Raw genomic sequence first — 15,769 nt, 5'->3', positions numbered from 1 at the left:
AATACTGATAGGCTGATATTTTTTACAGTTTGAATAATTTGTCTAGTATAATAAATTCTTTCATTACTACAAAGTTCCTAAGGTATCTTTCTGTTGAATAATGTTTTTCCATGGCTCTAGACTAGTGCTAAGGGGCAGCTTCAACTCAATCTGAAAACATGCCAGCTATAACCAACACATATTAGCACCCTGTGAGGTATTAAGGTGAATAAACTTTGTCAGGCTTCAAATGGACCATTAGACAGTAGGAGATTACTCTAGAAGCATGATTTGGCTTTCTAGGATTGTACACAGAGATACACTTACAAAGTCGATATATCCCATGAGCAGAGTGAGGGCTTTTTGACCACTTTGTCAATATTCTAGGAAGACACAAAGGATAATTGTTCAGGGTGGGATGTCAATTTAGATCCACCCAAAGATGTCTCATTTAAATAAAATGATGCTCCTGTCCGTCCTCTCACAACCCACATTTCCCACTCCTGGTCATGTATGCAAAGAATACAAAGCTTGATCTTTTATTAATTGGTGGCACAAACCTAAAGTTGAGGACACAAGGTACCTTTCAGCATGACACTGATATACTTGCTTCTTGAAAGACTGCCATCTAAAGTTCATACACTTTTGTTTGAACTCTTGGAGCATTAATGACATCTGATGGGGCAAGGATACTGTCATTGGTTGTCCTAAGGAAGTGAAAACCCTCTGTGCTTACAAAGCACACCCAGGTTACATGTGACCCTTAAAATATAGCTATTATCTGTATAACCTTTCTAAAGTCAGTGACTGGAGCTCTAGCCTTAGAAAAGGGGTTGGATTCTATAATCTTGTCAAGGGAAACTATAGCAAATTTGATTTGAAAGTGACTAGCAGATCATTTGAGATAAAATCTTTTGCAAACTAAGTGTTGTAATATGTATTCCACAGAGGAGTTTCTTGTGCATCTAGTAGGGAGAAGCAGGTCAGTTAAGGGAAAAAAGTTAGGAGGGATACCACAACCTGGGAAAGAAAGCAGAACAGCAGAACACACTGTAACAAGTGATAGTGAGGTAAGGAGGAAGAGACTTTGATAGGTGTACTGTTAGCAGAGGTATTGGGTATAGTGACAACTGAAAGTAGCTTCAAAGCCGAGATGTGGTGCAGGCCTGTAATCCCAGCACTCACGGAGGCAGAGGCAGTTGGATCTCTGTGAGTTGCAGGCCAACCTGGTCTATAAAGTGAGTCCAGGCCAGCGAAGTCTACACAGAGAAAACCTATCTTGAAACATATACACACGAAAGAAAGAAAGGAAGAAAGAAAGAAGGAAGGAAGGAAGGAAGGAAGGAAGGAAGGAAGGAAAGAAAGAAAGAAAGAAAGAAAGAAAAAAGAAAATACCTTCAATAGATGACACAGATGAAAGAGGATCCCAGGATAACTGTTCAGTGAGGCAGTAACCTCATATACAGACAGAACAGTCTTTGGGCAGTAAGTCTACCTGCTGTCTGTACTGTTTTACCTTCTTAGAACTGAGGCAGGATTCTTTTGCTGTTTGTTTCTTTTGTTTTTTAAAAAACCAACAACACTGTATCTTTTTAAAGATAAGATCTTATTTATTTATTTTAGGTATATGGGTGCTCTACCTGCATGTGCTCCTGCATGCCAGAAGGGGGAAGTAGAGGGCAAAGATGTTTAGATTTGGAAGAATCTCATCTGAAGAAGCTTGGAACTGTAGGGAAGAGACATGAAATTGTCAAGGTTAATAAGGAGAATATCCCATGTGTTGTGGTTTGAATAAGAATGGATCCCATAGGCTCATATACTTGAATGTTTGTTTTCCAGTCAGTGGTCTTTTTAGGAAGGATTAGGATGTGTGACCTTGTTGGAAGAGTTATGTCACAAGAGGTGGGCTGTGAGGTTTCAAAACCCACACCCAGGCTCAGTCTTGCTCTCTCTCTTGCCTGGAGTTTTTGGGTCAGAATTAAGGCCTTAACTACCACTCTACCATCATGCATTGCTGTGTGGACACCACAATGATCACAGGCGAACCTTCTGACACTGTTAAGGAGGTCCCCAATTAAATGCTTCCTTTTATAAGTTGTCTTGGTCATGCTGTCTCTTCAAAGAAATAGAACAGTAATTAAGACACTATGTCAAACAACAATCTCATTAGCTTCACTAATCAGTTTTTTGTTACCATAACAAATCTCTGAGAAAAGAGAAAGATTTATTCTGGCTCATGGTTTCAATGATTTTAGTACATGGGTAGATTGCTCCATTGCTTTTGGACTGAGGGTAGAGAGGGTGTGGTAGTAGCCTCTCATAGCAGCCAGAGAGCAGACAACAAACAAACAAACAAACGAACAAATAAACAGAGGTAGGGGCTAAGACAAGATAAATTCCTCAAAGGCAAACCTCAGTGGCCTCTTTCCTCCACCAGGCACTATTGAGGCACTCTTTTCTCAATAGCTTGTTCAGAATAAGCCTAGTAAACAATTCATTGGTAAAGTAGTGCCTTTATGTGGTGGTTTGAATAGGAATGGGCCCCACAGATTCATCTGTTTGAAAGCTTGGCCATATGGAGTGGCACTATTAATAAGTGTGGTCTTGTTGGATGAAGTGTGTCACCGTGGGCTTTGAGGTCTTCTATGCTCAAGATATACCCATTGTAGTATACAGTCTCTCAAGATGTAGAGCTCTCAGCTTCTTCTCCAGCACCTTGTCTGCTTGCATGCCACCATGTTTCCCACCATAGTGATAATAAAATAAACTAAACCTCTTAACTGTAAGCCAGCCTCAGTTAAATATTAGGATCCTTATAAAGGAAAACATTTCCTTGTTGTGGTCATGGTGTACTTTTACAGCAGTAAAACCCTAGCTAAGATACTTTATTATTCAATTACCTCCCAGGAGTGCCATAATATAATTTTTTTTTTGTGTAGTACAGTTTAATTTCATGAAAATGTATGTGTAAGATAGAGGTTGATATCAGGTATCTTCCTCAATGTATATATGTATGTATAATTCTTTGACAACTTCAAATACATATAAACTGAGTTTTGGGTCAAATTTTCATACCCCAATTACTCTCACACACTTATACATCCCACCTTGCTGAAACCCTGGCTCTCCTAATAAGCCTCCTCCTACTTTGATGTCTTCTATTTTTTTTTTTTTTTTACCCAATGAGGTTAATTATCTTTGTAAAAGCATGAGTAGGGGGTTATTGTGTTAAACGTTCTAACTAGTTACATTTACAACCATAGCTTAGTACTGCTCTCAGCCTTTACTAGAGAAGCTTCATTTTGAAGTGGGTGGTCATGAATGCAGCAACTCATTAATGCAGTGACTCACAACTGGTTAAACTGTGGAAACTAAGCAACCATGAAATGTTTGTGTCTAAACAGGACATCTATATCAACCCCTCTAAGGCTTAGAGAACATCATGGAAAAGAAGGTACAAGGGATAGAAGTCCAGTGTGCCTGGTCCAGCCAAGGAGACAACTGAACTTATGGGCCTTTTGTTGATGTGTATGTGTTTGTCCAGAATACGGTATAAAAACAAGACCCCTTTGGACCTCAATTTGGATACCATTGAATGTCAATATAAATTTGCTAAGAAAGATTTTAAACGTATATATGGGGGGGTTGTATTTCAATATTTTGCAAACTGAGGAAATAATAGCTTTTGGTACAAAATCCAAATATGATTTAAAATCACAAAAAGAGAGCTGGCTGTTAGATAAACAGCTTTGGCTCCAGTCCTATATAGGTGATGAATAGCAGCTTGAAGAAAGTGCTGGGCTTACTGGCTGATATTTAAAGTTATTTTCAGTCACAGTTAATTGGTTACTCTTGGTAAGCAAAAACAAGACTTCTTTTAAGGGTTATTTATCTTTTTTAAAAAGTTATTTTACATGTGTTTTGCCTTCATGCACATATGTGCACCATGTGCATGCTTGGTGTCCTCATCAGATCCCCTGGATATGCAGACGTTTGTGAGCCACCATATGGGTGGTAGAAACTGAACCCAAGTCTCTGAAAGAACAAGTGCTCTTGACAGTTGAAATAGGAACGAACATACTCAGGCAAGGACCAAAACATTCAGTTCTTCTTCTTTATTAGAAGATGAATAAAGATGAGCACCCTATACTTGCAAGCAAATGGTCGCCAGATCCACTTTGAATCTAAGTTCAGTTAGCCTACTGGGATCCTTCTATAATAATTAACTTTTTAGTAAGTTCACCCAAGTGTTGCTATGGCTATTAAAAAGGATATATTATATCCTGCCATTGGATTGTAGAGTGGCACAACTTTTTGGATGTTACAGCTCGTAATAGGTTATGGTTTTAAAAACATACAGGCCCCACCTTGCCATTTTATTTCAAGTTTGAGAAAGGAATTAGAGAGATAGTGTTTCTCAAAGTTTAATGTGCACCAGTCACCTCCAAGGTTATCAGATCAGATAGTGGTGGGTGAATGGGCTTTACTTTTAGCTATCTCGATGCCTAAAGCAGCACTCAGGAATCTGTATCTGAAGGAACTACTGATGCTGGACCTGGGGCCATACTGCGAGGGCCACTGCAATAGGATGATTACAGTTTCCTGAAAGAAACAGATAGGCCACTTTTTTTCTTCTTTGATACTAACAGACAAGTCGGGACCAATAACAGATGAGGCAGCAGATGGGCTGAACTATTTCTTGTAATGTTGATCAGGTGAATTGCTTTACTGTTTTCTTAAGCCCCTACAAATATTTATTTTTTTCTGATTATCTACACTTGCTATGAATCTTTCTGCATCAAGAAAAATCACATCTACAATTTCCAAAACCTCCTTCTTTTAAGAACCTCTTTCAAATTAAGGTTATTTGACAGAACCCTCATTTTAACTGCTGTGACTATTTACTAGCTCTCTAGCAATCGGAGTTTCTTACTTTCACTGATTTTGTACATTCCTATATTAGCATTAAGACTGGAATATGTAGCAGGAATACCAAAATGAACAGTTTAAACAAACTACTATCATATTTCTGACATGTAAACAAATAAACTAGAGATAAAAAAAGCAAAGTGAAGGCTATTATCAGAGACCCAAGACCATGCTATCTTACTTAGTTATGCTTTTTATTTCCAAGGCCATTCATGACTCAATGTAAATATTAGGTTGCCAGCCATTACAACTTCCATATTTACCATGCCTGTATCATACTCAGCATGGAGGAAAACACGGTATAGAACATCTTTTTTTCTTAAAAACAAAACAAAACAAAAAAAACAAACAAAAAAACTTGCCCAGAATCTAAATTATCTTAAAACAAAAAGTTTATTATAAACAAAAAGTAGCAGTTTCCTTAAGATGTACACATCATTCTATATTTATATCTCCCAGCTAGACAGAATCACATGACCATACCTAACTCTAAGAGAGTCTGAGAACAATTTTTACTGTAACTGTGTTTTTAACTAAAACTCAGTGAATTACTGAAGAAGAGTAAAATGGCTATTTGGTGACACTCTAAAGTTTATGCTATAGTCTTCTGTGGACTACTGTGCATAAAGTAGCCAGTTATCTTTTCAAAGTGTAATTCAGATCACACTATAGCTTTTCATAGAATCTTCCAAAAGACTTCCATTTTATGTAAATTAAATCTGCCAGCCACACTCTTTTGTGGTCCAGTGCAATCTGGCACCTGATTACTTCTCTCATCTTCTGATTGCCACAGGTCTTCAGTTCCAAGTAATTCTGGTCTTAGGTACTAGCTGACGTTATATATCTAGAATTAGTCTCTGCATGGCTGGTTCCGTCATGTTTTCTGAGGCTTCTCCAATTTCTAAATAAGCTCTCTGTTTTATCATCTTACTCAGTTGTTACTATTTATTTATAGTATCTGATTTTTTTTTCATGTGTGTACGTGTGCTTATTTAGTTTCTTCTTATTGAAGAGAGAGACCATGTTTGTCTGGTTCACTGACATCTCTTCACTGCCTAGAAGATTGGACTGGCCCATAATAGCACTCCATACAAATTAGATGAATACACGAAGTGACTAAGCAGGAATCTGATTGCCCACAGCACTGAAAGAGCTGTACTCATCGACAAATTCACACTTCACTTAAAAAGTAGCATGTGCACAGCTCAGCTTTTTATTTGAGCATAAATCTGGGGATACAAAATGAACAGTTTTTTTTTCCCCTTCATTTTATTCAGATACCAGATACTACTCTTGGTTTATCAACCTGATTCAACTTATCTTTGCTAGCAATTAAACATGCCTCTTTTTAGGTATTCCTGTTCTAAGCATCGAGGCAGTAAATGTTAGGTGTTAAATTTAACACAACATGACAGAATGATGGCTTTTTTTTTAAACCAACTATATTCCAAAGTACACACACACACACACACACACACACTCCAAACCTAAATCTCATATATTCTTAGTGGAGAATTAAGATGGTTGGTAGCCATTAGATCACTGCAGCCTACAGATGTTGATCATCCTGCCAGACACATTGGTAATAAAGTGACTGCAGCAGAAGTGCTTTCTCCTTCATGAACAACGGACACAGTGTGTTAGTGAGCGCTCTGAGGGCAGTTTTGTATGTATCTTGATTAAAGGAGTCAACTTTCCACATCTATAGAAACAGTCTTCAAATTTTCATGTGATCAAGCCACATCTGAAAAAATAACTACTATCATCTAGGTAATTTCTAATATATTACTCAGTGCATAGCTGATCTAACCTATTTTAACCAGAACAAAATTAAACTTCAGATAAGTATATGGTACTCTTGTCATTTTGTAAGAAATAGGCTGAAAAAAAAAAAAAAAAGAAATAGGCTGAACATGCTGAAAAGTGGGTGGCCTCCTACCACAATTGCAGCAACCCTCCTCATTAATTGTTCTGGATTTTGTTGTTACTTCAGAAGCGCTTCTGCTATTAAGGAAACTTTAGGATTCCCTGGTTAAATAACCCCTTAAGAGCCTCCTTTCTAACTCAACCTTCAGTATTCCAGAAACACATTTAAAACATCAATAATTATTTTGAAGGAGAATAAATAGAAAGGTGATAGATTATGCTGAACAGGTGATGCCTCTAAAATTTGAAATACTGTTTGAAAAACAGGTATGAAATTTACAGCCTATTATTTTCCTATCTTATTCCCAAAGGTCTGGAAATGATTTTGATTTAAACTGGTTTTGTTATGCACACATACTTCCCCCTTAAGGAACACTGTGGTTTGAAATGTAAATTGGTTTTTAGTTCAAGATTTATTATAATAAAACCATTGTTTGATATACAATTTCAATTGATAATTAAACATTTTTTTCTAAACTAACCCTCCCTCTTGGTCAAGTTTTCAGAAAGCTGTATTACAAAGAAGCTTTACTGTTAAAGGGCTAGTTACCACCGTCCGTATCTTTACTGGATGAAGTTTAAGACTAGAGAACAGTTCAGATAAGACTTTTAAATATATAAAGCATAGTTGAGCTCCATATGTCATAAGCTTAACATCAGATTACATAGCTTTGTATATAAATGGGTCTAACAGGATTTTACCGATGCAAACGTGCAGTATTTGAGAAGAAACAATTGCTTCACAGTTTCAGCATCCGATTCTCACAGGATCGTAATGCCTAGCTGCCACAGACAGAAGGCTGGCTCAGATTCTACCTAGAGTGGTAATGACAGGGTGAAGCATTCACTTTCACTAATATTAGAAAGGCTTAAATCACCTAACAGAACTACTCTTTTGTCCTAACTGTTTCAAAATAGAAAAAGAATAGTGGCATCTTTAAAAATTACATTTGGGGCTGTCAAGATATCTTAGTTGGTAAAAGCACTTGCTGCCAAACCTGACAACCTGAGTTCAATCCCCAAGACCAACTTCCCACAGGTTCTGACCTCCGTATGCATGCTGCTGCATGAGCACTCCCCACATGATTTAAAAAAATATTTTCCACTCAACACCTCACAGTCATTTCTGGTATTTAACTGGAAAATGACCACTGTATTCCAAAAAAAGGATTTGAGTAAGTAGCGGCTATAATTATACAAGTGTTAAATGGACATTTAAGAGAAGAACCTCTTGCTGTGGAAAATTTCACTTATCAGACACTTACAGGATACTTTTTCATTCCTTGGAATACAGACGAATAGTAGCACTGGAAAACAGTAGTTGTCTTAAAGTACATTTTAAATAACATTACTTTAGATAGGAAATATATGCATTTGATTTAAAAAGCAAATGATTTAATATGTGCAGTAAAACCCAAGCCCTCTCTTTTTCTTTCAGCCTCCAGATTGCCTTCTCAGGTTCAAATTCTGTTAATATTTTAAAAAATTCTTTCTAAACCAAATTCTAATGCTTACAAAGCATAGTATAGATGAATTAAAAATAGACTGTTCTTTTCCTAGTAAGCCCACAACAGCACAATTTACCTCGAGCTGTAAAAATGCTTCAGCATTTAAAAATAGTTCAGGTTGAATAATACTTGAAAAATGTAATAAAAGCCAGATACTACTGTTTTTACTGGAGCTCAGCCATCAACACAGAATTTTTTCCGGATAGGTGCAATCATTCGCGTTGGCCAGAGGGGGCAGTGTGTACCCATTGAAAAGGCACAGGCAGCAGCGCTGCAATTCCTTGAGTACCTAGGGAGCTTGCCCTGTCCTATCCGGTTCAGTTTCGTCCAGTTCTGCAGGTAAACCTAAAGCTGTGTAACAGATCCAAGCGGTTTCTTGCCGGGGGCTACTCTCAGATGGATTTGTCATTATGAATCTGGTGGGTTCACAAGCAGAATGAAGAAAATTCCCCTAAACAGCAGAAATCCAGTTGTGCATGTGGTTCATTTATTATGAAAGAATGAAACGAAATGTTAATTTCCAAGGAAATAGCTACATAAATCAGGAATTATAAGTAGCTACAGAATTAAAAAATTTTATAATAAAGGAATTACTAAGCATTTATGGATTAACTGAAATATTCACTGGCCAGAAGTTATTGGTTATTTTGGCACAATCTGCACATACAAGTATTAATACATTCAGTTGGGTAGGTAAATGTTTAAATTAAGTGACTGTAACGTCAATTAAGAATTTATGAACAGTTGTCCAATTATGAAGTTTGTCTAAAACGTCATTAGTTCAAGAACAATTAAAAGTAAAGTTGTATCTTAACTTTCTAATAAAACAAAATTTGAAAATAAGGTGTTAACACGGAACAGGAAAACACCAAAATCTGCAACGGTGCAAATATTAAGATTCAGTGCTAAAACTATACGTGCCAGTATTAACGCCGTCTTAACGACTTTTTGAATCTAAGAGGGTTTTTTTTAAAAAGGCATTAGGATATTCCATTTGCAATTAAATCACTAGGTGAAAAGGAAGTCGTCTACTGAATGGCGGTGCCTTTTCCTTGAGATTCAGAAAAGGATCCAGGACGAGTTCTGGAATAAACTTTGCCTCTCAGTGGAAATCTTCAGGGAACATTCATCTGAAATAACGTCTCCGCCGAGAGGCTCTGCGAGCCCCGCGCTGTCGGCCCGCCGGCCGCAGAAGAGCGGTGTCGTCCTCCGCCCGGGACTCGGAGGCGGCAGGACTCCGCGATCCGGGGGAGGCGGCGCGGGGCCGCGGGCGGCCCGGGGGCCGCAGTGGTGCCGCAGCCTCGCGGCCGCAGCAGGTGGGACGGCCGGGGGCGCGGGCGGCGCGGGCTCCTCGGCAGTCGCGGCCCCGCGCGGAGTTGGTGCTTGGGCGTGGTGTGTGGCATCACTTTCCGCGGCGGCCGCCGGGGCCACCGTGCTTCGCGCCGCGCTCCGCCAGGTGCTCGGCGCGAGCGCACGGCCGCAGCGCCCGGCCCGGGCGCCCCTTAGAGTAAGCCGGCGGCGGCGGGCGGCCTGGGCCAGACAAAGGGCGCGAAGGCGGCGGCGCGGAGCGCGGCCGGGCCCGCCAGGGGGCGCCGTCCGCGCCGGCTCCCGCGCTTACCTTTGAGGACCGCGCAGAGCTGCTCCAGGGCCATGTTCCTCAGCGTCGGCGCTCCGAGAGCGCCCGGGGCGGCGGCGCGGCGGTCACGGCCCGGCGCGGTGGCTCCGCTCGGTGCCCATCGCCGGACGCCGCCGCCTCCGTGCAGCGGGCGCAGCGCCCCGGGCCGCCGTGCCGGGCCCCCGACGGCCGCCGCCTCCCGGCGCGCAGAGGGAAGCCGGCGCTGGCCGCTCCCGTGGCGGGCTCCCTTGAAGTGGCGCGCGCCGGCAGCCCCGGCTCATTTAAGCAGGGAGCGCAGCCCCGCGTGCCGGCCGCGCGGCCACTGCGCACGCGCGGCCCCGCCCGCCCGCGTGCCCCGCCCGCCATTCGCCTCCGGGGCCTCGCGCGCGGCCCACCCCGCCCTGCCGGTGGCTCCTCGAGGCCTCCGGCCCTCGTCCCTAGGACCTCAAGCCCCGGTGCTTGAAAACGGTCTGCCCAGCCTCGCCGATCTCGGTGGAGGGCACACCCCCTCGGGGACCCCCGGACGTGCCCGGGTGAGTTCGCTGGACCCGCGGTAACGGTGGTTGCACTTAGGGCCCCTTCCTCAACAGTTGCCAGGCACAGCGCCGCTGGAGGAAGCTTCACTTCCAGTCCTCCCCACACTGGGCTGGAAGCCAGTCAGAGAAGCGAAACTTTCTGTGGTAGCTGCAGTGAGGACGGGAGACTGAGACTGAGTCCACAGGGTGGGTCTCCCCAACGCCGCCCCTTCCCAACGCCGTACAGATGGACTTGTGAGCACCACTGGAAAAGAAAAAGAATTCTACTCTCCTAACAACTGTGTAGCTCGTGCTTTATCCCGTTTCCCTCCCGGCACTTGTGCTTTGAAATTGCCTTGCTGGCAGAGCTCCCTAAGCTCCAGCCTATTGAAATAGAAACTATCTGAATGCAGGCGGACTACAGTCAGTATTTCACCCTTCGCATCGGTGTGAGATATGTGTGTATAACAAGCCTGGTGTTGGGGAAGCAACCAGTACTAAGACCCTGCTGTAAGCGACCTGATACATAAATGTTTATCTAGCAAATTATAGCTAAGTTAGAATGTCCAGCAACTGAACAAAATATTCCAAGGATGTCAAGTTCGTTCTTTTCTTGGATCTCCTCAAGAGAAGCACAAAAGTATCAGTATTTCACAAGTTTATAAATAAAGAGAATTAGCACTAATTAGCATAAAGTTGTTTAGGCCTTTGCTGTGTGCCTCAGTAGTTATGAGAGATGTGTGATTTGGGGTTTCTAAGGTGATCACCTGCAGTTAAATAAAAATTGCACCCAAGAACCAACGACTAAGGCATTTCGGAACCTTTTCCACAAATAGAATAACAGTAAATGGAGACAGTAAGTAATAATTCAGTCTAAGTTCTGGGCAACAGTGGGCAAAGAAATTGGGAAGTCCTTTGAGTTTCAGGGTCCTTTGGGTAGTTGACTGAAGAAAAGATATCAGCCTGTGTGATGTCATCAGAGAATCCTCCATGAAAGAGGGAAAAAAAAAAGAATGGAAAGCTTTGGATGGCAAGTGAACAGGAGAGATTGTCAAGTGCCAGGTAAGGAGCAGTGTGAGCATTGAATTTGGGACAAGTGTTACTTTCTGGAACTAAAGATGAATGTGGAATTTGAAATGGAGTCATAACTCCATTGGTTTTAGGACACCTGTCTCTTATCCCCCACCAGCACATGTCAAGTCCTTCATAGGATGTTATGAGCATGTAAACTACACATATCCTCCTGTAGGCTTTCGGTTGTCTCTAGATTAATTATAATACCTAGCACAATGTAAATGATATGTAAATAGTAATTACTGTATTGGCTAGGGAATAATGATAGGGAGGAAATCTGCACATATTCAACATAGACACAGAAGGCTGTTCTATTGGTTGAACCCTGAATCCTCAGGATTGGAAGGGTTGGTAGGAGTTGCTTGAATGTTTTTTAAAAACTTACTTTATGTATACGAGTTCTCTGTTTTCATGCACACCAGAAGAGGAAGTCAGATTCCATTACAGATAGTTGTGAGCCACCATGTGGTTGCTGGGAATTGAACTCAGGACTAGTGGAAGAGTAGCAAGTGCTCTTAAACACTGAGCCATCTCTCCAGCCTCCAACTTGCTTGAATGCTAAGTGTTAGGAGTTTGTACTTGGATTCCTAGGCCAGGGGAATCATTTTTATTAGTGGAGTCATGGAGTTCTGTGAAGATTAATCTGGTGGCCGAGTTGAGGGGGTGAAAAGGGATAGAGAACTCATAGCACTTCAAAAAGTAGATGCCTAGTACTTACTTAGCTTTGTAGGTTTTACTGATAGTAACATGTTGATAGACTCCCGTGCGATGGCTTGGGAGTAGACTTCCATTGAGAATGTTAATTTGATGTGTGTTCCCCTCCCTTAAGACACTTGTATGTAGTAAGGCATAGATCATAGTTGAGACTACCTTACAGCCATACATAAGCTAAATCCACAGGAAAGCAGTTTGTCTTCTCTGTACCTGAATTATTATTTTCTGGGAATGCCACCTATTAGCACCCATTCTGTTTCCACATTCCCTGCCAGTTTTGGTGGGGTGTGTGTGTGGCTGAGAACTCTGTTTTTGTAGTTTCATGGCCAGTCATTAAGGAATAAACACACTCTTTGCAGATTTTCACAGGATCATTCCTCTAGCTCAGATTTGGTTTTTTCTCACTTAGTCAGATATAACATTTTAATAGTGCTGTCTGTACTGGGCTTGGTGGCACACACCTTTAATTCCAGCTGAAACAGGTTGATTTCTGTGAGTTCAAGTCAGCCTGGTCTGCTTAGTGAGCTTCAGGCGAGCCCTGTTTGGGGGGGGGGGGGAAGCCATATGTCATTGACTTATTAATGAAATTAATCATTTAAAAATTAATAGGCATGATGGAACATGCCTGTAATACCTGCACTTGGGAGGCTGAGGCAGGAGGATTGAGATGGAAGCAGCAGTATTATATCTGAATGTTTGTATACTTAATGGATTTTGTTGTTTCTTTGTGTGCAATTTGGGAGGTCTAACAGTTTATTAAAGGATAGTCTATAAAGGCAGGTTTGCTACGGTTAGACACTGTTAGCGAACAAATGCTTTGTTCCCTAAAGCCTGTGAGTGAAAACCCTAGTTTGAAGTGTGGATGCATCTTGATGGGGGCCGGATAAACACTGGTTGATTGAGGTTGTAAAGGCGAGACTCTGAAGCCATGAAACTAGTGTTCCCATAGGAGCAAAGAAAGGTTGTTCTCATCACACTGTCACCAAGGAAAGGCCATGTGAGGACAAGATAGTCATTTGCAAGCCAGAAAGAGAATCCTCCTAAGAAGCTGAATTGGCCGGTGCCTTGATCTGGGACTCCTGCCTCCAGCTCTGTTGGAAAATACAGGCCACTATTTAAGCCACTTATTCTACAATATTTTGTGGCAGTCCAAGCTGACTAATACAGAAACACAACTAAGGAAGACAACGGGATTTGTAACTTACCAAACTCTGATATTTAGAAAATTTATTTGTATTAATAATATGCGTATCTCAAGCTGCCCCGCAGTAGAGTGCAAGTATGGCTATGGTAATGATGAAATTTAGAGAAAAACCAAAATTACATAGGATCTCAGTGAGAGAAGATTTAACTGTTTTACAGCTGTGATAGGAACAGGTTTGGGGAAGAAAAGGGGAAATTACAAATGCTTTAAAATGTTTTGAGTATGTTAGGATCCCATGCTGTGGGTGTCCGGGAGGCTGGAAGACTGAGAGAAAGGTGCTAACAGCCTTGACTTTTGTTGTGGGCTCTTTCCTGCCTCAGAGACTCTGCAAGTGATTTTATTCCATGCTCCTCCCGTCGCTTCTGCTTGTTATAAAGACACTAATCAATTAGCTAAGGGACCAACCGTATGACCTTATTTAATAATAATTATCTCTTTAGAGACCCTGTCTTCAAATACAGCCACACCTGATGTTAGGGCTTCAGCATACTAATTTGCAGGTTGGTGGCATACAATCCATAAGAAACAGGATTCCAAACTGGTCTTCTATTAATGACACCAAAGAACAGCTAGGGAATCAAAAGTAGCTCTGATAAAACTGTCAGTGAAACTTGTTTTAAACTTTTTCTTCACAAATTAAGAAAGCTTTTAAGAAATATTTTCTCCTGTGATAGTAATTTATTTTTTTATCAGGAAAAATTTAAATTATCAGGAAGATTTCTGGTCATCAGTTACTTTCACTTCAGACTCAAGTTATATTCATTAGAATAAAATTGCTAACATAAATGGTATTTTTCTCTTCAAAGCTAAAAGTCTCATTTTTAAATGTCTGTTTACTTCCTATTTAAATCGGTTGTTAGCTGACATAAATGCTCATTATATGCTCATACATATTCATATAATTTGAAACTATGTTCTTTTTTCGTGCCCTTCCTTTTCTTCCCCACTTTCTTCTGTGGTTCTGGGAATTGAATCCAGGGCCCTGAGCATGCCAGGCAAGAGTTCTATCTACCAGTGAGCCATGCTCTGTTTTATAACTGTAAGATTAAAATAAGAAAAAAAAATTTTGAGACTTAGTCTTATGTTGCCTTGGATGGTAGCTGGAACTTAATGTGTAGCCCAGGCTACCTTAAACTTGGAGCATTCCTTCTGGCTCATCTTCCTACCTGAGTGCTGGGTTTGTGGGCATACACCACTATATCTGAATTTAAGCATTTTTTTTTCTCTCTTCTCTCTTCTTCTTTGGCTCTGCCAATGTTTGTTGTGAGGATCTAACCCAGGGGCACATGCATGACAGGGAAGCACTGTATCACGGCATTATATGCTAGCCTTAAAGCATAACTTAAAAAGAAGACACATTTATTTTCATGGATAATAGTGTTTTGTGTGCATGTAAGTTCATGTGCTGCATGTGTGCCTGGTAGCCTTGGGCACCAGAAAAGGGCACTGGATCCTCTGGAATTGGAGTAATGGACAGTTGTGAGCCACCATGAAGGTGTTTGGAAACAAACCTGGGCACTTTGAGAGAACAGGAAGTACTCTTCACTGCTGAGCTGTCTCTCCAGCCATTTATTTGTTAGGCAACAGTCATTTGTTGGAAATTCACTTTAAGGACTTGATGAACTGTGAATAAATATCTGTACTAGTGGAAATTTATATTTTATTTAATAATAATATGACTATGTACTAGGATTTCCACAACTCATAAGTATATGGAAGGTATATAAAGTTATTAACCCAAATTTCTGAAATTACTTTGTGATGTACAATATCACAACGTAACTTAGGATTTGTAATGAATCACTTTAGATATATTTATCTAAAGAGAGAAAATTTTATGATATATTTAGGGATGCGACTGCAGCTCAGTTGGTAGAGAAGTATTTGCCTGGAATAACTGGGTTCAACAACCCAAAGTGCAGGGGTCAAGGGAATGAAGCATGTGGTGTGTGCCCTAGAGTTCATCTCTGTAGTGGAGGATAGAGATGTGAATTTACAGAAAACATTTAACAAAGGTAAAAGCAGCCATTGTTGACAAAGTGGTTATCTGACTGGCAAAGCCCTCATAGAGTTTAAGACTCCTTGCTCCATATCCACATCAGCATTTGCCTGTTGTCAACCCTGAGACTGTCAGTCATTTTGCTCATTTTTTTTTTTATTGTTATATACTTTTCTTTAAAAACCATTCTAGTTTAATATCTATATTTTGGGTCCTAGCCAGTTGTATGTATTGAAAATATTTTTCTTCATTTTGTGTCTTGATCCTTTTCATAAAGTGCTGGTGATGAACAGAGGTTATTAACAT

General features: G+C 40.9%; 1 protein-coding gene across 2 annotated transcripts in view; it reads right to left on the bottom strand.

Annotated features, from left to right (window-relative positions):
• Positions 1 to 10,203, bottom strand: part of Neto2 (neuropilin and tolloid like 2) — a 59,124-nt gene extending 48,921 nt beyond the window's left edge. For both annotated transcript variants that reach the window (XM_060392299.1, XM_060392300.1), the window contains exon 1: positions 9,961 to 10,203. In XM_060392299.1, the coding sequence (XP_060248282.1) occupies positions 9,961 to 9,994 (34 nt within the window). In that variant the 5' untranslated portion in view covers positions 9,995 to 10,203. The remainder of the gene's footprint in view (positions 1 to 9,960) is intronic.
• Positions 10,204 to 15,769: the final 5,566 nt, after the last annotated feature.

This window comes from Meriones unguiculatus, chromosome 10 (assembly GCF_030254825.1).
Source record: "Meriones unguiculatus strain TT.TT164.6M chromosome 10, Bangor_MerUng_6.1, whole genome shotgun sequence".
In the NCBI taxonomy this organism is placed as follows: Eukaryota; Metazoa; Chordata; class Mammalia; order Rodentia; family Muridae; genus Meriones; species Meriones unguiculatus.
This window is presented reverse-complemented; position numbering and strand designations above follow the sequence as displayed.